The sequence below is a fragment of the Mirounga leonina genome, unplaced genomic scaffold (genome assembly GCF_011800145.1).
Source record: "Mirounga leonina isolate KUSES-001 unplaced genomic scaffold, KU_Mleo_1.0 Mir_82, whole genome shotgun sequence".
NCBI lineage: Eukaryota > Metazoa > Chordata > Mammalia > Carnivora > Phocidae > Mirounga > Mirounga leonina.
In genome coordinates, this window is record NW_023270825.1 from 3,245,390 (window position 1) to 3,271,120 (window position 25,731).

The 25,731-nt window shown below is 51.9% G+C and overlaps 1 protein-coding gene across 1 annotated transcript; it reads left to right on the forward strand.

The window, feature by feature from the left end:
* Positions 1–12,875: 12,875 nt before the first annotated feature.
* On the forward strand, positions 12,876–18,661 carry HSP90AA1 (heat shock protein 90 alpha family class A member 1). The gene is made up of 11 exons (XM_034992247.1): positions 12,876–13,049; positions 13,496–13,657; positions 13,736–14,102; positions 14,477–14,610; positions 14,909–15,229; positions 15,455–15,620; positions 15,781–15,971; positions 16,080–16,227; positions 16,445–16,713; positions 17,082–17,415; positions 17,852–18,661. The coding sequence occupies exons 2-11, from the start codon at positions 13,496–13,498 to the stop codon at positions 17,959–17,961; spliced, it is 2,202 nt and encodes a 733-aa protein (XP_034848138.1). The 5' UTR covers positions 12,876–13,049; the 3' UTR covers positions 17,962–18,661.
* The last annotated feature ends 7,070 nt before the right edge of the window (positions 18,662–25,731 follow it).

The window sequence follows — 25,731 nt, forward strand, 5'->3', positions numbered from 1 at the left end:
GACAAATAACCACGATACAGGGCTACCGCACCTGCACGAAAAAGCACCATGGGAGGGAAGAGGAGGAAGACAGTACCAGTCCCGTGGCTCCCCGAGGAGGTGGCTGCAGAGCCGCACCTTCAGCACCTACTCACGGAGAAAGAACACAGGTGGGAGGAGGCGTGCAGGGGTGTCTCGGGAGTGGTGGTGTCGGGGGACGAGCCCCAGGAAGGCTGTACTGAAGACTTTGGACTTGATCCTAAGGTCAAAATGAAGCACGGAAGGAGCCGAGCCGTAGAGGGACTGTCACATTTGGTGCCTAGGGATGTCCCTCTGGCCTCCGGTTAGACATGGGGTGGGACATTTGTCGTCACCTCTGCTCCTCCCGTAGCCCCTCTGCAGATGGCGGTAAAGATGATACATGCATGTCTCACACAGAACGGAGGAGCAAGACAAGAAAGCAGCAGGAGGGCGCAGTGAACCGAGTGTTGGGTGGCAGGACGCAGACGGACAGGCAGTAGCTGGCCTTACCTTCGTCGCCCGTGTGGTCACAGCCCCCAGCCTGTCCAGTGCCCTCGGGAATTCGAACAAGAGAGGGAAGTACTACAATACCAACTGGAGAGTTTTTGTGATTTGTGGGTGAGGGCCCAGCAGTGTCAGCGTCTCTAGAAACGGACTTCACGGGTCAGGAAACTGAGGCCCACATAAGTTATCTCCCCAAGGCCCCATAGCCTGATAATGGAGCAGGGATTCAGACCTGCGCCTGTAAAGACATGAAAAGATAATCTCTTCTAATTTTTATCTTTAAACGTCTATTAATGAAATAATTATTTAAAAGTCCCCCCTTTTGGAATACTACTCAGCCATCCAAAAAAATGAAATCTTGCCATTTGCAACGATGTGGATGGAACTAGAGGGTATTATGCTAAGTGAAATGAGTCAGTCAGAGAAAGACAATTATCATATGATCTCACTCATATGTGGAATTTAAGAAATAAAACAGAGGGGCGCCTGGGTGGCTCAGATGGTTAAGCGTCTGCCTTCAGCTCAGATCATGATCCCAGGGTCCTGGGATCAAGCCCCATATCGGGCTCCTGGCTCAACGGGGAGCCTGCTTCTCCCTCTCCCTCTACCTCTCTCCCTGCTCATGTTGTCTCTCTATCTCTGTGTCTCAAATGAATAAATAAAAATTTTTTTAAAAAATTAAAAAAAAAAGAAAAATGGGATCATAGGGGAAGAGAGGAAAAAATAAAACAAGACAAAATCAGAGAGGGAGACAAACCATAAGAGGCTCTTAATCAGGAAACAGGGTTGCTGGAGGGGAGGGGAGTGGGGGATGGGGTAACTGGGTGATGGGCATTAAGGAGGGCATGTGATGTAATGAGCACTGGATATTATACGAGACTGATGAATCACTGACCTCTACCTCTGAAACTAATAATACATTATATGTTAATTAATTGAATTTACATTAAAAAATTTAAATTCAACTAATTAACATTGACTTAAGATCTTAAACACATGCTCATTTAAAAAAATAATAATAATAATAAATCCCCCCTTTAAAAGAGAATTGTTGGTGAGCCTCCCAACTCTTGTCCTTTTTGAGGAAGGACCGCAGCAGTGAAGGGAGCCAGGCTCCCAGCAAGTTCTCTCAGGAGTCAGATCGATCAAGGAAATGCACATTAAATGACAAAACCATCTTACACCCACCAGATTGGCACATTAAATGACAAAACCATCTTACACCCACCAGGTCGGCAAAAATGTTAATACTGCATACCAGGGGCTAGTGACAGTGTGGATTAAGAGAGTCCTGGGTGCCTCAGTCAGTTAAGCATCTGCGTTTGGCTCAGGTCATGATCCCGGGGTCCTGGGATCGAGTCCTGCATGAGCAGAGAGCCCGCTTCTCCCTCTGCCTGCCGCTCCCCCTGCATGTGCGCACTCTCTCTCTCTGACAAACAAAATCTTTTAAAAAAGAGAGATTCATTTCCTGCCAGGACTGTCAATTGAGAACATTTCGAAGGCAATTTGGCTGTATCTGCTAAAATGGATGAGTTTAGTACCCATTGTAACCAGGAAACATGACTAGAATGTCCATAGCAGCACCGTTATAGTAGCAAGGTCTGGAGACAACCCAGATGTTTACCCACAGAACAGACGCACAAATTGCAATATAGCTGTGTAGTAAATATTATGCAGCAGGAAAAAGGAGTAAACTGTTGTACAAGTCAGGACGAATACATTTCCACAAACATAGTGTTGAGAAGAAAAGAGGTTACAGAATACATGTGATAACCATTTGTTTAAGTTCAAACACATCCATCACTTAAGGACACACGTATGAAAAAAAAAAGGACACAGGTACAGATGTGGTAAAACCGCTCAGCGTTATCGGTAATGTTGTGTGTCTTAAGCAGGGTGGCCAATACGCGGCTGCTGACATTATTATCACTCTTTGTAGATACACATTATAGATCTGAATCCTCAGGGAACTCAGTGGGAGCCTGGCTCCCCTCACTGCTGCCGTCCTTCCTCAAAAAGGACAAGAGTTGGGAGGCTCGCCAACAATTCTCTTTTAAAGGGGGAGTTTTTAAATAATGATTTCATTTGTAGATTTTTAAAGATAAAAATTAGAAGAGATCCCACTAATGACAGGGACACCAGTGAGGCACAGGCAGGAGAATCCGCGGCTGGGTGGTGGGCACAGAAGTAAACGTGGTACCTGGCTTCTCACCCATAAGAATAGCCCACAGGCGCCCGGCTGGCTCAGCTGATAGAGCATGCGACTCTTGATCTCAGGGCTGTGAGTTCGAGCCCCATGTTGGGCACAGAGCTTATATTAAGGGGGAGGTGGAAGAGGACCACCACCACCCTCATTAGGCATGTTGTTGTGTTTAACTCGCTAGTTGTTCCAATTTGCGCCTTGCGTGGGGTCTCAAACTCAGGACCCCGAGACCAAGAATCATATGCTCCACCGACTGGCCGGGTGCCCTGTGCTGTATTTCTAAGTGAAATGCAAAGTTGCTGGAAGGGCTCTGAATATACAGGCAGCATGTCATCTGCTGCTACGGTGCTGATGAGAATAACGTGAAGTCGCTTACAAACTGTTCTTGTTATACAGCCCTTAGCGGCTCGGACTCTGAACTCTGCATTATGATTTGCCACGACATATTCATTGGGTTCAGGAAAACATTGACACGCTTGTCTGCCCTAGCTTCAGAGAAGGTGCGAGGGTCTGCAATGTGTGCAAGCTTCCAGTAACTCACTGGGTGCTCAGTTCCATTTCATAATGCACTTGGACCCTAGTTGATCGGTCCTCCAGTGAAAGACCTTAGAAACTTACTAAGACAAGTGGAACCTGGTCCAGCTGTCCCATCCCTACCCCCGTTTTTCCCGATGAGGAAACAGACTTCAAGAGGAAGACCCTTGCCCCCAAATCAGCAGAGGTGGAACAGAAGAGGGACAAAGAAGAAGACACGTCCTCTCCCTGGGGGCTCTTAAACGAGGAGTGGGCTTTTCCAGGCAGGTGAAAGGGAAGGGCATGGGCCAAGATGTGAAGGAGCAGAATGCTGGGGGGCAGGGGGGACACTTCATTGCGGGGTTTGGAGGTGAGGGGAGAAGCAGCAGGACCAGCTTTTGGAGAGCCTGGTGAGGCCAGCTCAGGACCCAAAAATGACAACCCCTTTCATAGCAAGGTGGCCAGACCAAGATGCTCACCGCCTGGTCAACCGGCCGCATGGGCAGAATCCTAACTGACCAGCAGATGCCCCCTGCCTCAGTGCAGACAGAAAGGAACTGTCAGCCAGGGACATCACACCTGCTCATTCCCCACCCCCTCCAATTCCAGTTTGGGACCCAACCCCACTCTTCCTGGGGGTATCAGGATCAATAGCCCCTCTGGGTCAGCTGGGCCTGTTCTTCCACTGACTGAACAAGAGGCTGCATCCGGGTGGGGGTCAGACTAAAGGGCTTTGTCCTTGTGACAGCCGGAACGAAGAATGGAGCAGGGAGGGCGGGGCCCACTGCACCACCCTGATGGCCCAAGAGAGATCAGAGGGAGGTCGAGAAGAGGAGCAGGGAAGGCTGGGCACACTAACGCTCCACCTTAGCACTCACATGATTCCAATTTCGGCTTTTTTAACCTTCCTGCCTTTCTTCATGTGTGAGGTTTAGCAGTGAAATACACACAATTTTTTTTTAATTTAAAAAAAAATTGCCTCCCGTTTTCTTCCCATTTCCTCTCTACTCACCGAAAGGCTGGAAGCTTTGCCATGAACTTTTCAGGGTGAGACGTTAATGATGGTGATCTAGACTGTATCTCACATAATTCTCTCTTTCCTAATTCTCCCGTTCATGAGAAATAAACATGAAATCCCTGAACATCAAAGCCATTTCCTATTAGAGACCCCAAACAACCCATCAACTGGCCAGTAGATGGCGCCAGAAGTCAGTCACTGCCTTTGGACCCAAGGGCTCTAACCTGGTGCCTTCACACACGTGCTCACAGCTAGTCCATACCTAGATGGCCAGCTGCCCTGTCTTGAGCCAAGTGGGGGGGCGGGGAGGCAGGGGAGAGTGAGGAGGTGGGAAAAACAAAGTCTAATTTTAATTAAGCACCATGGGAAAGGAAGGAGGCTTGTAGAATGAATGTGGCCTGAGGGAGGGGATTTCTCAGCTGAGCCTGGCGGACACCTGTCCCCTGGAGAAGAGTCTTGCAGGAGGAAGTGCTCTAAGGTTCCAGGCACGTTTGGGGAACAACTGAGAGTGGACAGAGAAGGGTCTGGGAAGGAAGACCAGGGCCAGACCATAAAGCCCTTGCGTTGCTGCAATCATCTTTGTTCAGTGAAGGAATGAAAGCATGCTGTGAAGATGTTTCATTGAGGGTGATCATTTCAGCGAAGGGCATCATTCCCACTGCCTGGGGAGGCTGAGGGAGTGGAGGAGGGAGGCTGGAACAGAACCAGAACACCATGCAGCCGCGTATTCTTGTCCCCCCCCCCCCACTGTCACCCTTTCCTGTTCTCCCTTCCTCTGCATCTGCTTCTCTGCTATGCTCTTCTTCAACTCCAGGCCACCTGGTCAGGGCTGACAGTGGTGCCTCCCCCTCGAGACAGTCTGGGGCGGGGTTCCACAGCCAGCGTTCCAGGCCCTGAGAGCACCAGGGGCAGGTGCAGAGATGGGGAGGATGTGGGTCTCGGGCAGCGGACAGGGGGCCTGGAGGTGGCATGAGCTGGGCAGCCGGGCCCCAGGTCTTGCATGCCTACACAGGTACTGCTGGCTTGGTGCCCGGGGGGGCCCTGGGAGGGGGGCAGATGAGAACAGAAATGAATGTAGAACAGGTAAATCCAGCAAGAACCAGCTGAAGGTGGCCAGGGCATGGGGGCTGAGGGGCTGGGGCAGGGTGGGACCCAGAGGATGGAGAGAAGGGGCATTTAAAAGGAAAAATCCACCAGTGTTGGCAGCATTCAGAATGTGGGGGCCGAGGGATGAGTCAAAGATGACTCACAAGGTTTGAAGGTGAATCAAGGGAAAGTGACGGTGCTTCCAGGAAGAAGTTGGAGCCCACGCCCAGGGCTGCTGTTCTTTGGGGCCTGAAGAACTGGTCTGGACTGCCCCCCTTGTCATTTGCATGTTTATAGTCTGTCCCTCCCCCACTAGAACGTAAGCCCCTGAACGAGCTGAGACTGTCCTGCTCTGTGCCTTGCCTGGGGGGCTCAGTCTACACCTGTCCACGCCCGACTCAGAGCAGGCCAGGAGAGGCAGCCTGGGGCTTCGGCGAGAGGGAGATTGGGAGCCCAAGGGGGACAGGGAGGGGGTCACACTGCACCCCCGCCTAGGCGCAGCCTCCTGTCTCTCCAGGTTCCCAGCTCTTCACTAGACTGGGACTGCATCCTGGGGCAGCCCTGTGCCTGCCAAGCCGATCGGGCTCCATTCCTTCCCACCCACCCCTCCCACCACGTCCTTGCTCACAACACGGGGTCCTGCTGCTGGGTGCCCATCCACTCGGATGCCCCACATGGCGACACTGAGCAGGTCACCTGCTGCTCTGGCCTGGGCGCCACATTCCCCAAGGTGATTGCAGCACCCCCCCACGCAGGATCCCCCATGCAGGACCCTGCGGGCTCCTTCACCTCACCTGGACTGTTAGCTCGCCCTCCTTGGTCTCCCGCAAGCCTGCCCCTTCTCCACCCACCAGCTCTGCGGGTGCAGGCCTACTCAGCTCTCCCTGGGCCTGACCTCCATGCACAGGACAGAGTGGAACAATGTCTGAACAGTGGGGTCCGGGGACAGTCTCCCATGCCTCCTATGCTACTCGGGCCACATTTCGAGTCCCCTGGCGCAGTGCACTGCAGGATCTGGCACCTACCTCTTGCTTTGGCTCCAGTGGCCACCCTGCCCCCTGCAGGCTGTGTCCCCCATCCCACCCATCCCACAGGAAGGCTTCTCTGGCCTCCATTTCCTTTCCTGCCTCGCCTTCTCCCCGTTCCCTAGGACTCCTCCTATTCCTTCTAGATTTCACGTTTGCAGATGCCCTTCCCCGCCTCCCCCCACCAGCTGCTAACACCACTCCCTCCATTCTCAGGTCCCTCCCAGCACCCATCAGTTTACAAATTCGTGTGTTTGTCTGGCGTTGGCTTCACATCTCCACCATGCATGCGGTGACCTAAGTTTGCACCCACTGCATCCCAGGGCCTGGACACGGGTTCAGGGAACAACTGGACACCGTTTCCCTGTCAAAATGGCCACACTCCGCTGACAACGATGGGACAGGAGGGCAAGGGAGTGTTTGTGGCGCCTCCTTCTGGTGACAACGTGTGCAAGTTAACAGGAGAGTCACGAACCCCATGGGGCCTTCCAGGAATGGCTGCCCCGCTGGGCCTCAAAGGATGGGTTAAAACTGGCCAGGAGAAGAACAGTTTTGGTACCAAAGTGTCCCCAGTTTTATAGTTGGTCGCCAAGTCACTCGACCTCCCCTCACTCCTGGAGTCTATCCCTTCACTTCCTTTGGGACCGTGCTCTCCCTCCCCTTCCTGCTCCAGAAATGAGCCCAAACCCCGCAGACGGGTACAAGTGCAGGACAGCATTATGGTGACCTGGCGACTGCCAGCATGGGTCACCCTTCTCCCCGCTCTCCATTAAGAGAACAGTGCATCCATCCATCCACGTGCCAGGTGCTCTGGTCTTCCCTGGGATTCGCTCACAGCATCCGCCCACATCCTTACTGTGATCATCACTGTTGTAGAGATGAGAAGACCAAAGCACAGAGAGGTTGAGCAGCCTGCTCAAAGTCACACAGCCACTAAGTGGAAGGGACGGGGCTCACAGTCCAGACCATCCTTTTCCAGGTCAACTGTGTCTCTTTCCAAAATAGGAACCACTGAATTTTCCTATATCATTATAACTCAATTCTGAACATTTCTCCTAGCTCTTTGCTAAACATCAATTCTTAAAAAACAGCTTTATGAGGTATAATTGACATGCAACAGTCTGCACAATTTGATATGGTTTTTTTTTTTAGATTTTATTTATTTATTCACGAGAGATAGAGAGAGAGAGGCAGAGGCAGAGGGAGAAGCAGGCTCCCCGCGGAGCAGGGAGCCCGATGTGGGACTCGATCCCAGGACCCTGGGATCATGACCTGAGCTGAAGGCAGACGCTTAACCGACTGAGCCACCCAGGCGTCCCAATTTGATATGTTTTGACATACACGTACACCTGTGACACTGTGACTGCAAACAAGACAGTGAGCAGATGCATCACCCAGAGCTTCCGCGTCGCCCCTCTGTCCCCCTCCCCAGCACCTGCCGGCCCCACCCTGCCCAGGCCTCCACAGATCTATTTTCCATCACTAAAGTTTAGCTTGCATTTTCTAAAATTATATCAATGGCATCTTTCCTTCAGCATAATGATTTTGTATACAGAATATTTACCAGTATACACCATAATCTGGGCCATAAAAGAAGTCTCAATAAATCTGAAAGGATTCAAATCATGCAGAATATGTTCTTCGACCACAATGGGATGAAATATTAGAAATCAGGGGCGCCTGGGTGGCTCAGTTGGTTAAGCGACTGCCTTCAGCTCAGGTCATGATCCTGGAGTCCTGGGATCGAGTCCTGCATTGGGCTCCCGGCTCATTGGGGAGCCTGCTTCTCCCTCTGACCCTCTCTCCTCTCATGCTGTTTCTCTCTCGCTCGCTCTCTAATAAATAAAATCTTTTGAAAAAAGAAAAAGCAATATTAGAAATCAGTAGCAAGGGGCGCCTGGGTGGCTCAGTCAGTTCAGCATCTGACTTCAGCTCAAGTCATAATCTTGGGGTCCTGGGATTGAGCCCCGCATTAGGCTCTGTGCTCAGCAGGGAGTCTGCTTGTCCCTCTTCCCTCTGCCCCTCTCCCCGCTCTGCTTATGCTCTCTCTCTCAAATAAAATAAAATCAGTAACTAAAAGATTTCTGGAAAACCTCCAAATATTTGGAAGCTAACACATTTACAAATCATCCATGGGTCAAAGAAGAAATCAAAAAGGAAATTGAAGACTTATTTGTTTACTTTCATTCACATGTGCGGTCACTGCGTGTCAGGCCCTGTCCTGGGTCATTTCCAAAAACAGACTTTGCTCATTTCAGCCTCGTAACCCTACAAGAAAAGCAGACTTGCCATGCCCCTGGTACAGACGCAGGCGCAGAGTAAGTGACTTGCCCAGGCCACATGGGTAGACAGGAGCAGATCTGAGATTTGAACCCAGGGCACCAGAATCTGTGCCTTGTGTTCCAGCTTAATGGAGGGACACTGAAGGTGATCACTTTTGGACCAGCTCAACAAATATTAGGGAGCTAATCTGCAGGACTTGGATATGTAACAGAAACACAGCGGAGGGAGCAGGAGGAGCTTGGGTGGGAAAGGAGGTGAGGGGGGCACAGAAGAGCAGGGGTTGGAGGGCTCGCTGGAGTGGGTGAGCATGTGCCATGTTGGGGGGTCCCACATCCTGAGAACCTATTTATATGGGATTGGGCCTGGGAGGAAGAGAAGTCGAGGTGGGAAGGGACCCTAGGGAAATGCGGGAGCTGAAGGTCCACGGGAACATTAATTACAAGAAAAAGAGAGGGAATGGTGTCCAGGCCAAACGGTGTGGGGGCCGTTCACAGAGTGAGGTTTACAAAGGTGACAGGGAGCGCGGTGGGAGCAGAGACAAATAGGAAGGTGGGGTGTCCTGCAGGGCCCATGAGCCTGGTTAAGGCAGCCGTCTTCTATGAATGCTGGGGTGTCCGAGAGGGTTTGGGGAGTGTGTGAAAGAGGGCACAGCCAGGATCAGATCTGTGTTCACAAAGCCCACCCTGGCCATAGGTGAAGACAGGTGCAGTCAGGGAGCTATGGAGGGCTAGGTGAGCCGCTGGGGGTGGCAACAGGGGTGAGGGACTTGGGGCAGGAAGTGGAGCTCGAAGGTGGAGAGAAGCCGATGGATTCAAGAGGCATTTAGGAGGCAGAAATGGCAAGGTCATGCCAGATTCCTTGTGGGGATGCTCGGGGGGTTCTAGACGGTGGTGGTATAGTCACCTGGGTAGTGAGTCCTGGGAGAAGACCAGGTAGGTGGGGCAGTGAGCTCAGTGTCCAGGTGTGGCATAGGAGAGTCCTGGCCCAGGCTTTTCTGTGCATCATCCACACAAAGGTACGGTTCCAGGAGCTCCAGAGAAAGGCCCGAGAGGGGGGGCAAGTCTGCAGAGACATAGAAGGAGTCGCCAGCAGGCTGGAGAACCACGGCATGCTGGTGATGGAAGGGAGGCAATGCTGGTGATGGAAGGGAGGCAATGCTGGTGATGGAAGGGAGGCAATGCTGGTTAGCGTGGAACGTTGTCCAGAGGTCAAGCGGGAGCAGGACGAGAAAGTTCTCGTATTTAGTAACTAAGGCAGGGAGGAGAGAGCTGGAAGGCCAGGAGGCTGTGGTGGGAGGGAGGGTTGTTAACGTTCATTTGAGCCAGCTGGGAAGCCGTGATGCCAGGAGAGGCCTTGGGGCAAGTTCTGCGGCGCAGAGGCAGGTGAAGGCTCCGGAAACCGAGACGTTCACAGCTGGGGCTCTGCGTGGCCCTGACAGAAGTGGGGTAGAAGGAAGAGGTGGGCCAGGCCTCCGGGTCAGGAGAGCAGGAGGGCCGCCCGGGCGCGCAGCTGGAGGAGCTCCCGCACAGCCGACTGGGGATCTGGAGCCAGCACGCTGACTCCTCCTCCTCCTTCCCTCCGCCCCCAGCCCCGCCCCCAGCCCCGCCCCCAGCCCCGGCTGCCGGGAAAACCCCCGGCGAGAGCTCCCACGTACAGCTGGGGGCAGAAATTATTTCACAAGGTGCCCCAGCCAACGCACAGCGCCCGCCTCCCCCACGTGGCTGGAAGTTTCCACTCTATTTTTCCTGTTTTAATACTAGTTAAGAAGCCTTGCGTGGATTTCACACGGTCCTAATGGGTCCCAAGCGTCAGTATGAAAACCCCGTTCCTGGAAAAGCAGGGTTTCCCCGGAGACGAGGGTGGAGGGAGGGTTCAGACAGGTTTGTTTTCAACGTAAGAAGCTTCCAGATTGTTCCCCGTTGGGGGGCGGGGGAGGCTGGAGTGTTGGAAGGAGCTGGAGGAGGACCAGTGGTGGGAGGAGCTAGCGACAAAGGAGCCCAGGGCAGGGCTAGGTTTACGTTGACACGCGGTGCTCCACGCGAGGGTCCTCGGACGCGGAACTACCTGGTGGCTGACCTGGGCGCTGGCCACGGGCCCCTCCCCTCCGAGATTCTCAGGACTCTCATCTGAGAGGCTCATTGTTCAAAATACTTTTGGAATTCCCGTTTAGAAATTGGCTTTTGGAGCGACTTAATCCCCCAAAGGGTGAACTAGATACGTCACGTGAAGACCTCAAATTACGTAAAATAGGCAGTAAAGAAGATGGGCTTTACAAAGTCATAGTGGGTGTACTGGGTGAGCACGCATTAGTCCAGTGATCCGGGGATTCTAGGCTAGTGTGAAGGACACAGTTTAAGGCAAACCAAAGGCAAGTAGAAGTGATGGGTATTAGGAAGGGCACTTGTGATGAGCACTGGGTGTTACATATAAATAACGAATCACTAAATTCTCCTAAAACACACGCACAGACACACACGCGCAGCAGGTAGAAATCCCCCAAGGATGGAGCGCAGGTTTGGGGAATTCAGGCCTCTGTAAGTGTCCATTTCAACACTTCCCCTTGTGCACAGTGCGACCTAAGAAAAGGACCAGCCCCCAAATCCGAGCAGGGCCTGCATGTGTGGAGATTACCTGGCAATGGGGGCAGGCAGGGATGACCCTCGGTCACCTGCTGGCGCTCCTCATTCCACCCTCAGTACCGGTACTCTAGGGGTCCGGAAGAGAGGGGTCTGTCCCCGCATCTATACGCCTGGGGCAGTGATCAGAGGCTCCCGACTACGATTGGGGGTTCACACGTACAGCGCCACATCTCTTCGGACCCCTAGAGTGTGGCCAGGCCCCTGGGTCTCCCCTTATCCCAATGTTGAGGGAACAGAAGGCAAGCTGAGGACAAAGCAGAAGCTGACACCCCACAAGTACCCCCCCATGGGATCTATGTGACATTCCTCAGGCTCTCCTGGCTGCCCTAAAGCTAAGGAGAGGAAAAACAAATAGTTAACTTACAGAGATCACAATCCTGCAAGACAGGAGTCTCCCTCAGTTTACAAATGTCTTAGCAATCTACAAGAACAAAGCATTTCTAGCAACCTAGCTTCCAGAAGGAACTGTAGATACAATTAAATGTCTTTATAACCTGCAGCCCATCAACAGATACTTAAAGCCGGCAGAGTGTAATGTCCCTCCAGGAAGCTCCAACTATCTTCATGTTAATGCCTCACTAGAAGGAAAATCAACCTTAACTTGACAGTGCCAGGGGCTCTAGTTATCTTGTAGGTCTTCTTTAGCACACGGAAAGTTCTTTCGAAAACCTCCCTTTTCCTTACCTCCCCCAATCCCATAGTGTATATCAGCGGCCCACAGGTCCTGTCCCCGTGCTTTAACAAACCACCATTTTGCACCAAAAATGTCTCGAGAATTCTTTCTTGGGCGTGGGCTCCAGACCTCACCCATGTTCCAAAACCCCATCGCCAACATCCCACATGGTTAGGGGGTCCCTCTGGTCAAGACAAAAACCAGGGGTCGGGTTTACCTCCCCCAGGTGCACGCACTGGTCACCCCTCACAGCCCGTCAGGGGCTGGCGCCTCTGGACCCTGTAACCAGGCTGGGAGCCAGGGCCTCCGCATCCCGAGGCTCTGGCAGCCATCTGTTGCCCCAGTTCCAGGGCCCTGAAACCATAATCGCTGCCCTGGCCGAAGAGATGTGGCGCTGTACATGTGAACCCCCAGTCGTAGTCGGGAGCCTCTGATCACTGCCCCAGGCGTATAGATGCGGGGACAGACCCCTCTCTTCCCCTCCAGCCCCTGCACCCGGCCTCAAAGCCCTAGACCTGGCCCGGGGCCCCGGTAACTGGTACAGACCCCGACGCCGCTGCGGCAGGCCCCGGTACCAAGGGCCCCAAAGCCTATACCGCCCGGGGACACTGCAAGAATTAAGTTACTTCGGCGGACTTGCTGAAGCAACGAGCGCACGCGCCCAGGCCCGGGCGGGGCGGCGCCACTGCGCCCGCGCGCGCCCCGCTAGCGGTACAGGCCCAAGGTGGGGGCAGGGGCGCCGGCGTGAGCCGCGCGGGGGGCGGTGGCCCCGGAAGACGCGAGACCTTCGCGAGAGTTCCGGGCTGCGCCGGCGCACTGAGACCGACGCGGGGACGCGCGCGGCGGCCGTTGGGGGTGGGGCTCTCGGGGCGGGCCCGCGCGCGCCCGGGAGAGGGGCGGGGCCGCGGCCAGGGCGCAGGCGCAGGCGCGCGGCCGCGGCGGCGGTTGGGGAGCGTTCTTCCGGAAGGTTCGGGAGGCTTCTGGAAAAGGCGCCGCGCGCCGGGCGGGCCCGCGTCTATATAAGGGAAGCGCGGGGGCGGCGCGCCAGTTGCTTCTGCGTCCTGGTGCTGCGTCGTCGCGGAGCCTGTGCGGTCCTTTAGCCGAGGTGAGGGGGCGGCTGGGGGGGTCTCTGGGGGGCGGCGGGGGCCGGGGGCGGCGGGGGCCGAGGGCGGCGAGCGCGTGGCGGGCCCCCCTGGAGGTCCCGGGCCCCCGGGGCGGCGCGGCCATGCTCTCGGCGGCGGAGGCCTCGGGCCTGGTGCGGCCCCGACCCCCGCCCGTGGGAAGGGGAGGGTGCGCCCGGGCCCGCGGGGACCCCTGGCCAGCCGGCCGCGGCTCCGGGGGGCGGGGGCCCGGGGGGGCGGCTCCGGCTCCGGGCGGGGGTCTCCCCGGGCGTGTGGCGCCCGTTGCGGCGACGTGCGCACGGCCCTCGTTGTCGCAGCTGGAAATGAGGTCATCCTTTGTCGGCGGCCCCCGGCGCGGGCCCGGCGGGCGCGGGCCTTCCGGGGGACCGGGCGCGGGGGCGGCACGTAACCGGCCTCGCGGGCCTTGCAGATGCCTGAGGAAACCCAGCCCCAAGACCAGCCGATGGAGGAGGAGGAGGTGGAGACGTTCGCCTTCCAGGCGGAGATCGCCCAGCTGATGTCCCTGATCATCAACACCTTCTACTCGAACAAGGAGATCTTTCTCAGGGAGCTGATTTCCAACTCGTCGGACGTAAGTGGCCGGGGCTGTGCTGCGGGGGAGCCCCCTCCCCCGGGAGCGCTGCCCTTACGCTCTGTGTTTTGGTAATAGGCTTTGGACAAAATCAGATACGAGAGCTTGACCGATCCCAGTAAGCTAGACTCTGGCAAAGAGCTGCACATTAACCTCATTCCGAACAAGCAAGACCGAACCCTCACCATCGTGGATACCGGCATTGGCATGACCAAGGCCGATTTGATCAATAACCTGGGTACTATCGCCAAGTCTGGGACCAAAGCATTCATGGAAGCTTTGCAGGCTGGCGCAGATATCTCTATGATTGGCCAGTTTGGTGTCGGGTTCTATTCTGCCTACTTGGTTGCTGAGAAAGTGACGGTGATCACCAAGCATAACGATGATGAGCAGTATGCCTGGGAGTCTTCTGCAGGAGGATCGTTCACAGTTAGGACTGATACAGGTAGGCACCTGGTGAGACGCTTTTCTAGGTCACTCGGTTGTGTGGGGAGTGCCCGGTACTGTAGGCCGGGACCCCTGAAGATGCTGTGGAATTGGCAAAAATTTGCTTGCCCTGATCCATTCTGCAGCGAGCTTAGTAAGCACGTGATAGAAGAGCGGGGCCTTCTAGTTCCTGAGCTCCAGCTAGGCAGGTAACTGCCCAGATTCTCCTTTTGTAGTAACTGTACCCCAGTAGTAACTGTGAACTCCACTTGGTAAACTTGCTTAGAAACTTGGTTGGGGGTGGTGTGGAAAGCTGAATTGTGATATTCTTTTTTCCCCCCAACACCTTAACTTGCCCATTCAGATTGAAGTTGAACGTGTTTCTCTCTACAGGTGAACCTATGGGTCGGGGAACAAAGGTTATCCTGCATCTGAAAGAAGACCAGACGGAGTACTTGGAGGAAAGGAGAATAAAAGAGATTGTGAAGAAGCACTCCCAGTTTATTGGCTATCCCATTACTCTCTTTGTGAGTGTCTGTGTTGGGTGTAGATAATACTAGCGAGCTGAAGTTTTTAGTGCTGGGATCTATTGATGAGGGAAAGACCCAAACTTGAATTGACTGGACTAGTTTGAAGTTCTGTTTTATTGTGAAGGTATCCAGAGTTGTTTGGGTAGATAAGTTAAATATTGACTAGAAGTTTTTTGCCTGTTAAACGTTTTTGAGTATCTTACACTTTGGTTTAAGTGTGTACGTTCCATTCAGGGTGTTCTTCAGTTCAGGAATGCAGAGGTGATGTGATTTTGCATTTTTTTTTTTTTTGAAGGTGGAGAAGGAACGCGATAAAGAGGTCAGCGACGATGAGGCTGAAGAAAAGGAGGAGAAAGAGGAGGAAAAAGAAAAGGAAGAGAAGGAGTCTGATGACAAACCTGAAATAGAAGATGTTGGTTCTGATGAGGAGGAGGAGGAGAAGAAGGATGGTGACAAGAAGAAGAAAAAGAAGATCAAGGAGAAGTACATTGATCAGGAAGAATTGAATAAGACAAAGCCTATTTGGACCAGAAACCCTGATGATATCACCAATGAAGAATATGGAGAATTTTATAAGAGCTTGACCAATGACTGGGAAGATCACTTGGCAGTGAAGGTGAGTGCCCAGTGCTTCCCGAGCAGTTATATCTCTGGAGATTGTCTGAGGTGGTCGAGGTGCGGGTTGCTGCCAAGGGCCCTGTCATCTCAGCCCTTGTCCTCTCCCCCCAAAAGCGCTTTCAGTTCTGTGACTGCAGGTATTTGCGGGGTCAGGTGAGGTAGCCTTTAGTGACAGTTGCTTGCATTGTCCCTTGATTATGACTTGACATGTGCTTTCTTACAGCATTTTTCAGTGGAAGGACAGCTGGAGTTCAGAGCTCTTCTCTTTGTGCCAAGACGTGCTCCCTTTGACCTATTCGAGAACAGAAAGAAAAAGAACAACATTAAGTTGTATGTTCGCAGAGTTTTCATCATGGATAACTGCGAGGAGCTAATCCCTGAGTATCTGAGTAAGTGTGGTCGGGTGTGAGGCTCGATCCCGGCCAGTAGTTATCTCCACACTATAGATTTGAGTCTGTGGGGCAGGAGATCATCTTTGGTTTTTTGGGTTTATGTATTTGTGGACTGCATCTTTAGGATGATTTTGAGTGCGTTTGTTTATTTTTTCAGATTTCATTAGAGGTGTGGTGGACTCTGAGGATCTTCCTCTAAATATTTCCCGTGAGATGCTGCAGCAAAGCAAAATTTTAAAAGTTATCAGAAAGAACTTGGTCAAAAAGTGCTTGGAACTCTTCACCGAACTGGCTGAAGACAAAGAGAACTACAAGAAGTTTTATGAGCAGTTTTCGAAAAACATCAAGGTTGGTGTAAACACATTTGATTTTAGTGGTGGTAGTCATTGTGGCTTGTCAAATTTTAAATGATTTTTTTTAATTCAGAGAAAGTTCAAAGCTCGTGTTCTCTTTCAGCTGGGAATACATGAAGACTCTCAGAATCGAAAGAAGCTCTCAGAGCTGTTACGATACTATACGTCTGCTTCTGGCGATGAGATGGTTTCCCTCAAGGACTATTGCACCAGAATGAAGGAAAACCAGAAACACATCTATTACATCACAGGTAAGACAACAGGTGTACAGTCACCTTGTTCTTACAACCTCCTGGAGCCGTGTGTGTTTTACATGTGGCTTTACACATCAGCTCGTGGGGACTGACCTAGGCAAGACCACGTGGGCTGGGCCACATCTGTGGTTAGATCTGGCTGGACTTAGCAAAAGTCAAAAGGAAATGAAATCCCTTCCTGTTTAAGGTCTGTAACTTTCTACCAACGCCTCAGGTGAGACCAAGGATCAGGTAGCGAACTCGGCCTTCGTGGAGCGTCTTCGGAAGCATGGCTTGGAAGTGATCTATATGATCGAGCCCATTGATGAGTACTGTGTGCAACAGCTGAAGGAATTTGAGGGGAAGACGTTAGTGTCTGTTACCAAAGAGGGCTTGGAACTTCCAGAAGATGAAGAAGAGAAAAAGAAACAGGAAGAGAAAAAAACAAAGTTTGAAAACCTGTGCAAGATCATGAAGGACATCTTGGAGAAAAAAGTAGAAAAGGTGCGTGAGAACAGTGCTTCTGTCTGCCTCGCTCTCCTGCTGGTGGGCTGCTTTCTAGAGGGCCTGTAGGTGTTTTCCAAGCTTGTCCTTCATAGGCTCTTTGTCCCCTTCTGTTTTCTGAACTTACAAATAGAAAACTAGGATTTCCTATATAGTGAGAGGAAACTTAAGATCCTTGAAGACCCTGGAGAGTGTTAGGATGTGCAGGAAAAAAGTTCTGAATACTTAAATTTGCAGGTGGTATTGGATTATGAATAGACAGTACTCGGCAGTCCTTAGGTTTCATTTTACAATAAAGCTGATAGTAGTGAAAAGTTAGAATAACACTTTTTCTTAGGTGCATCGCTCATGTCGTGCTTTGATTCCAGGTGGTCGTGTCAAACCGACTGGTGACCTCCCCATGCTGCATTGTCACAAGCACGTATGGCTGGACGGCAAATATGGAGAGGATCATGAAGGCCCAGGCCTTGAGAGACAACTCCACCATGGGCTACATGGCCGCGAAGAAGCACCTGGAGATAAACCCCGACCACTCCATCATTGAGACCTTACGGCAGAAAGCAGAGGCTGACAAGAACGACAAGTCTGTGAAAGATCTGGTCATCCTGCTCTACGAAACTGCTCTCCTGTCCTCTGGTTTCAGTCTGGAAGATCCCCAGACACATGCTAACCGGATCTACAGGATGATCAAGCTTGGTCTCGGTAAGCTTCCTACGACACCGTGGGGGTGGTGAAAGAGCCCAAATGTGTGCAACAGGTGTGACCTTCAGCCACCTGAGCAACACTGGGGGTGTCACATCCAGTTTGGGTAACCTCTTAAAGGCCCTTTTTTTTAAGCTCAATAGGCCTTTTGATCAGAAAGGCTAAAAAAAAGTGAAAGCGCTATATTCACCAGGTCAGTGTTTAGCCTTTAAAGTGGGTAGATGGGGTGCCTGGGTGGCTCAGTCGGTTAAGCGTCTGCCTTCGGCTCAGGTCATGATCCCGGGGTCCTGGGATCGAGCCCCGCGTCGGGCTCCCTGCTCAGTGCGGAGCCTGCCTCTGCCTGCCGCTCTGCCTACAAGTGGGAGAGACCAGCCATATTGGGCTAATTATTAGCTGGCTTCGAGAAATCTAGCGCGAGGGTTTTCTTTCCAAATAGGTATTGATGAAGACGACCCCACGGCTGACGATGGCAGCGCCGCGGTGAGCGAAGAGATGCCGCCCCTCGAGGGTGACGACGACACGTCCCGCATGGAGGAAGTCGACTAAGCGCCGCCGAGCATTACTTGTACATGTATTCGATACTTTATCTTCATTCCCTCTGATAATATATTTTCAAGGATGTTTTTCTTTATTTTTGTTAACCTTTTAAGAATCTGTATGGCATGACAGTAACTACTTAAGGGGAAGATAAGATTTCTTTCTTTTCGGAGTGTGCTACTGTGACGTGTAGGACCTAAAGCCCAGCTAGTTTTTCTTCCCCGGTTCCATGCTGGCTTGTAACCGGACAAGGTAACATTTGTTTTAAGGTGTATGTAACCTCTAACGTGAACCGTGTGCTCTAAAGTGTTTAGCTACCAAGCGGATTCCTTAGTAAGACCAAATTTTTTTTGTCACTGAAGTGTTCTGAGCTATACCTTGATGTTTAAAAGAGAACTGTTGGTTAAAACGACTCTCACCGTCTAGGATCTACTTTTTAAATCTTCTATCCCCTGTAGTTATCAACTGCATGTACGAGGCCCCTAGAAACTAGTAGTTAAACTGAACCAACTGGATGGGAGTAACCACGTATAGGGCTTGTTTTCCAAAGAAGAGCATTGTTTAGAGTAGCGAAATTCTAAGCCTCTTTAGGCATGTGGTAAAGCTGTTCAAGAAGTAACTCAGCAAGTTCTGTGAGTGGAAATGTAGTGCTCAAGTCACATTCTGCTTTAAAAGGTTGTAACAAATACAAACAAATTAAAAAAAACCAGTTCTGTGAAAATGTTTTCTTTGGGGGGAATGCGGGAGTTCAGGTGACAGGGCAGGCCTGAATGTAAGAACTTGAGGTATGCACACGTGTTGACTATGAGGAGATTTCAGGAAAGAGGGACGTGGTTACCTTTGGCGGCCTGAGGTCTTCATGACCTTGGCCGTGCACGCGGAGGTGGCAGCTGTGGGGGGGCGGGGAGCGTGATCTAGAGCACATGGGAGAAAATGGGAACATCATGAGCATGCATTCTCTGTATGCTGTGTGCCGTTTCCTCACGGACCGTTCCTGTCTCCTTAGGATTTTCATGTCCAAACTGCTATTTTGTAGTATTTGTAAAACCTGCTTAATGTCCTAAGTATAGTTCCTTAATACCTCGGCCTTAGGAATATCTGAGTTCTTTACCAAATCTACTTACTGTCATCCCACCTGAAATCCTTTTACTCTCTGGTTCTTTACTGAGCCTCTGGCAAGATGCACAGAGGGGTGGTTGCAGACCCTGTGAGCCACAAGAGGGAGAAGGTGAGCCTCCGGTCTTAAAGGGGAACCGGCCGAGTGGGTAGGCTTCCCCTGTGGGAGCTGGGGCAGCAATGGCCAGCCCTAAAATTGAGTGTTTGTAGCAAGAGGGTGGTGGTAGCAGGTCCATACGGGGTTTGGAGGCTAAGGTCACGTACAATGACCATGGCTAACCTAGGGGAAGGGCTGGGAGAGAAGGAGTTGCATGTCCTGGGGAAGGTTGGTCCCCTGGCGCCCTTGCAGCTGCTGACTGCCTCCTGAATGGTAATCATATTTAATCTTCTGAGAAGTTTCTGGCCTCAGACAAGCAGGGATTGCTTACGTTGAGGCGTCCATACTTGATTCCAGATTTACCTCCAAAACCCAGGCTTTCTGGTGTTTTGCTGCTTAGTGAAAGATGTTACCAGCTGGGAGGAAGTGTGAGGTTTTCACACTAAAAAGAATGCCAAGAAGGGCAAAAGGGAAGTTTTCTAACGTGTTTCCTGAGTCGAGTAAGAATGCTGAAGATGGCATTAGACGCAGGATCCACAGAGGACCTCTGTACGTGATCTCCCACCTGAGTTACTTGAGGCAAAGGTGTTCTGTGGATCTGGAAGCACCACCCAGTGACCCTGTTTGGAACCCGGACCACGAAGAAGATGGATGCTCCGCACAGAGGGTGAGGAGCCAGCTGACGCAAGAACATGGTGGACTCAAAATCCAGTGTTGCTTCACGGCTCCGCTGAGGAGGGACAGACTGGAAGAGGTGAAGGCTGGTCCCGGGTTACAGGGTTGTAGGCAACCAGCAAGGAAGCAACAAAAATGGAATGCGAACAAGACGTGAATGTAGCAAAGTCCTAAAATCCGTATGCAAAAACCAACTGAACTTAGGTCAACATCAAACAATTGTTAAATGTTTAAAGCTTCAGGGGTGCCTGGGTGGCTCAGTCGGTTGTGTATGACTATTTCGGCTTAGGTCATGATCTCGGTCGTGACATCAAGTGCCAAATTGGGCTCAAGGGGGAGTCTGCTTGAGATTCTGCCTCTTTCCCTCTGCTGCTGCCTGCCACCCCAGCTTGCTCGCTCTCTCAAATATTTTTTTTATATATATATATTTTTTAAAGATTTTATTTATTTGAGAGAGAGAATGAGATAGAGCATGAGGCGGGGAGGGTCAGAGAGAGAGGCAGACTCCCCGCTGAGCAGGGAGCCCGACGTGGGACTCGATCCAGAGACTCCAGGATCATGACCTGAGCCGAAGGCAGTCGCTTAACCAACTGAGCCACCCAGGCGCCCAATCTTTTTTTTATATTTTTTTGAGAGAGCACAAGCAGGAGGGAGAGGGAGCCCGACTCTTTTACAAAAAAAATCTTTAAAGAAAAAGTTTCTTTAAAAAATTAAGATTTTATTAGTGCACAAAATGGGGGAGGAGCAGAGGGAGAGGGAGAAGCAGGCTTCCCATGGAGCAGGGAGCCCGACGCGGGGCTCGATCCCAGAACCCCGGGATCATGACCTGAGCCGAAGGCAGATGCTTGATGACGGAGCCACCCAGGCGCCCCCAAAATGGGTGGATTTTAATGGTATGTTTTACTTAAATAGCAAATGAAAACAAGTATGGGGGGTGCTTGGCTGGCTCAGTTGGAAGAGCAAGTGACTCTTGATCTCGGGGTCTTGAGTTCAAGCCCCACACTGGGTGTAGAGATTGCTAAAAAAAATAAGCTTAAAAAAATTACGGAAGGCAGTCTAATGGCCAAAAGTGACCTCAAGCAAGTCTCTGGACTTCTCACGCCTCGGACCTCGTTTGTCAGTTAGAAACCATGATGCCTGAGAGAAGCGTCCTGGCGCTTCCTAGGTAGTGGGCTTCACAGGGGCCTGGCGGGGAACAAGCGCTCCGAGACGCAGCTTTTCCTCGCCCGGACCCTCCGCCTCTAGGACCTTTCCCGCCAGTCCTGCGAGCTGCCCTCACCCGGGCTCGCTTCTACCACACAGTCCTGGGGGGTAATGGAGCCCCAGCCTGAGCCGCCTGTCGTCCCGGAAGTCCCCCTCCACCGCCTCTGCTCTCATCTTCAGCCTTCTCAATTTTTAGTAGCGCCTCGCACACAGTCAACCAAGTGTGCCGGGAACAGCCACCGAGCACTAGCCCGGTGCAGCTGCGTGCGCCCCACGGATGGACCAGCATCATCGCAGAAGACACGACAGCAAGGAGGGGCTCTGCTGGCGGGGCGGGGCCTGCGGAAGCTTCTAGAAGGCGCTGACTGCTGACAGAAAGCTGACCTGATGGCAACAAAGAGGAGAGGGGACAAGGGACCGTGTGCCTCGCCAGGCTTGAGAGCCTGGACCCTCGGCCTGGGGAAGGGACTGGCGCACAGGCTGAGTGCCGAGAGAGCTGGAGGGTGACCGTGGCTAACTGTGCCCTGGACGCTGGCCATTAGCCCCGGCCGAGGCCCGGGACCGGACGGAGACTCTGGCCGGCAGCGCAGCTGGTGGGAAGGCGGTAGCCTGGCGGGCAGCCCCCGCAAAGGAGCGGGGCCCGTGCCCACTTCTGAGGCATGTCTTTCCCACCAGGAACTGGTAAGCACTTCCACCACATTGGTGTTGTCTCGTCTTCAAGCCAGGTGGCCCCTTCCATGCTGGCGCACCCTGTCCCAGCTGCAGAGGGTGGCACACGGGGCCTCCGGCGCCGAGGAAGGCCCGTCGGAGGTGAGAGTGCGCCAACTCCCCCCGGGGCGTCCCCCCTGCAGCGCCCAGGCTGGGGACCGAGCGCGATGGAAGCTCCAGGCTCTGCTCTGCCTCCCAAGGTGGCGGCTCAGGAAGCGCTGACCCGCCTGGGCGTGAGTTTGGGTTACAGACGTTTCTCCCAAATACGCAGGACAGCGTCTGGCATGTGGCAGCCTATCAAGTCTTTGTTAATAGATTGGCCAAAGCACTTCGGTTTACAAACACTCTCCGTTTCTAATTCTATTTTTTCTAACTTTTATTTTGGGATGCCCTAAACACATGCAGAAGTAGAGGGAGAGAGACTAAGAAGTGTTGGTGAGGATGTGCAGGAACTGGGACTTCCTACACGGCTGCTGGGAATGTGGAGCCGAGCCGTTCTGGGAAGCAGTCTGGCAATTGCTCAGAAAATTAAACAGAGACCTACTGTCGGGTCCGATGTCTACCCAGGAGACAAGAACACGTCCACAAAGACGCACACACACACTTCCATGGTGTTTGTCACAAAAGCCAAAAGGTGGGAACAAACCACATGTCCATCAACAGGGGTACAGATAAACCGAACGTAGTGATCCATACAGTGGAGTATTATTCCAAATACTGTATTCTTGTCATAAAAAGGTACGTAAGAAGTACCAATTCATGCCACACTGGGAACAAAACTGGGCAACATGCTAAGTGAAAGAACCCAGTCACAAAAGGCCACGGGTGTATTGTATGATCCCATTTATTTATTTAAAAGATTTTATTTATTTATTTGACAGAGACACAGTGAGAGAGGGAACACAAGCAGGGGGAGCGGCAGGCAGAGGGAGAGGGAGAAGCAGGCTTCCCGCTGAGCAGGGAGCCCGATGGGGGGCTCGACCCCAGGACCCCGGGATCATGACCTGAGCCGAAGGCAGACGCTTAACGACTGAGGCACCCAGGCGCCCCAATAAAGCTGTTATTTTTAATATTTATTTAAAGATTTTATTTATTTGTCAGAGGGAGAGCACAAGTAGGGGGAGCGGCAGAGGGAGAAACAGACTCCCCGCTGAGCAGAGAGCCCGATGCGGGGCTCGATCCCAGGACCCCGGGATCATGACCTGAGCTGAAGGCAGACAGACACCCAACCGACTGAGCCCCGCAGGCGTCCCTTGTCTTGTTTTTCAATTGTGGTAAAATGTACATAACGTACAATTGCCCATTTTAAGCGTACAATTCAGTGGCACTAACTACATTCAAAATGTTGTGCAACCATCACCACCATCTATTGCGAAACCGTTTTCATATCCCAAAGAGAAACCCTGTCCATATTGAGCAATAACCTGCCCAAAATGGTCTTCATGCCCTTCTGCACCAGGTCAAATCCCATTGCCCAGCCCCAAGGACGGGTCGCATGCTTCAGAAAAGCCCCGGCCACAGGCTCCTTGCACCCTTTCCCCTCAACGATTAGTTCATGGCCGCTCTGCCCACGAAGGAAGGCGCGTGCCCAGCGTGGCTCCCACCAGCCCAGCGCACCGGACATTTGTGACTGAGTAACTGGCAGGTACGGCTGGCCTCTCCCCGTTTCTGGGTAGATGGCCATTTGTTTACATAATTTTCTATAATTTAGGAAGCTTTTATTCTCTTTGCTAAGCCTTCAAGATCTACTGAAACCTTTGAAAGTATGATTTCAGATGATTCTTCTATAGGAAGGAACATCGCTTCACCTCCCTGGGAAGAACATTCCAGGAAGCAGAGCTCTAAGTGAGTCACAGTGTATTAATAGCACATCAGACTCTGAACGAAGATTCCAGGATGCTGTTGCAGAGCCAACGAGCTGAGCATATGGTCTGCCAAGTGCATCTGTCTGCTTGGAACATGCATTAGCTTCTTAGGAAAGTTCTTTAAGGCCTCTACACTTGACCAGTGACGTTCTAGAGCTTCACGTGTAGTCCCAAAAGCAACACTCTTCCTTTTTTTTAAATTCGAGATTTAAAAAATAACAAAATCAGAATTTAAAAAAAAGGATAAATCATCTACCCACTTTTTTTTTTTAAGATTTTCTTTTTCTTTTCTTTTTTTTTTTTAAGTAGTTCAACGTGGGGCTTGAACTCATAGCCCTGAGTTCAAGACCTCAGCTGAGATCAAGAGGCCCTTGACTGACTGAGCCACCCAGGTGCCCCTCTTTTACTTTTTTAAAGTAATCTCTACCCACAACATGGGGCTCGAACTTCCAACCCCAACGTCGAGTCGCAGGCTCCACTGACTGAGCCAGCCGAATGCTTCTCAGCTGCCTGCTGTGTGTGTGTGTGTGTGTGTGTGTAAAGCAATAGAAGTTTATTAAGCAAGGGTACAGAAAAAGCTCTCAGGAGTGAGAGGGGTCCTGACAGGTGCCAGCAAGGAGGGCCTTTAGGGTTGGTCTTTTATAGAAAGCTAACCAGGGAACTTAAATCCTTTTAACATCTCTATTGATAAGACCTTCAATGGCTTACTTCCTTCTTAGGGTCTGGTTATTCTTGTTGGTCACAGGTGATTATCATAAAGACACCCACCCCACGGGACCCACCCCACATGCCTAGGGCAGGGTGGTCCGATTTGTCCCCTTGTCTCCGGTTTCCCCACACCTCCACATTTTTGGGACTTCTGTGAGCCTGATCACATAGCCCCCTATCTCTCTCTACCTAGCCCCACCCGTCCCTTACTCATTCCTCCCCCTGGAATAGTAACCCTATGGGATGATGACCCCTCTTGCTGCTTCCTGCAGCAATGGGGCGGTGGGCTGTGAGGCACTTAGAATCTATCCAGGGGGTCGACCCAGGGGCTTGTGGTATGGCTCCAGGGGGTCATGAGGGGCAGCAAACCGTGCATGCATCTCAGCTGTCTGCTTTTAAAAATAGTTGAGGGACGCCTGGTGTGGCTCAGTCAGTTAAGCGTCTGCCTCTGGCTCAGGTTGTGATCCCAGAGCCTGGGATCGAGCCCCGCAGGCTTCCCTGCTCAGCGGGAAGCCTGCTTCTCCCTTTCCCTCTGCCTGCTGCTCCCCCTGCTTGTGTTCTCTCTCTCTCTCTGTCTGTCAAATAAATAAATAAAATCTTTAAAAAATAATAAAATAAAAAATAAAAATAGTTGAATGGATGAAACCAATAAAAATAGCTGAATGGATGAAACCAATAAAACACTCAGTATATGAATTCCATTCGTTGTGGATATAGAAAATTATGTTGTTTTGCAAGTTCCCTGCATCCTCTGGATTTTTCTGGCTCCATGTCCTCCCTTAGCGTGAAAGTTCAGCAGAAGTGTCAGAAGATGCCTGGTGATCACAAAAGGGGAACCAAGCACAAGGAGGGACATTTTATATCCATCAGAATGGCAGAAATTTAAGTCTGACCACAGTCATGTGGTCACAGTCATGACCACATTTGCTGGAGTCTGACAAAGGGGTACTTGACTCTCATGTACCCCTGGTGGGAGTGTGAACCAATACAGTCACTCCAGGGAGCAATTTGGTGTATCTGATGAAGAACTTCCCCTTCTTGGTTGGTGCTGGAGAAAGTCTTACCCACCTGCACAATGAGAAACCTACATGGGGCGCCTGGGGGGGCTCAGTCATTAGGCGTCTGCCTTCAGCTCAGGTCATGATCCCAGGGTCCTGGGATCGAGCCCAGAGTCGGACTCCCTGCTCGGCGGGAAGCCTGCTTCTCCCTCTCCCTCTCCCCCTGCTTGTGTTCCTGTTCTCGGTATCTCTCTCTCTGTCAAATAAATAAATAAAATCTTAAAAAAAAGATTCTAGATTCTCTCCCCTTCCACCTCCCACCAGCTTGCGTGCATGCACGCACTCTCTCTTGCTCTTTCTCAAAAGAAAAAAAAAAATGGAGAAACGTACAAGAACGTTCTTTGCAAGA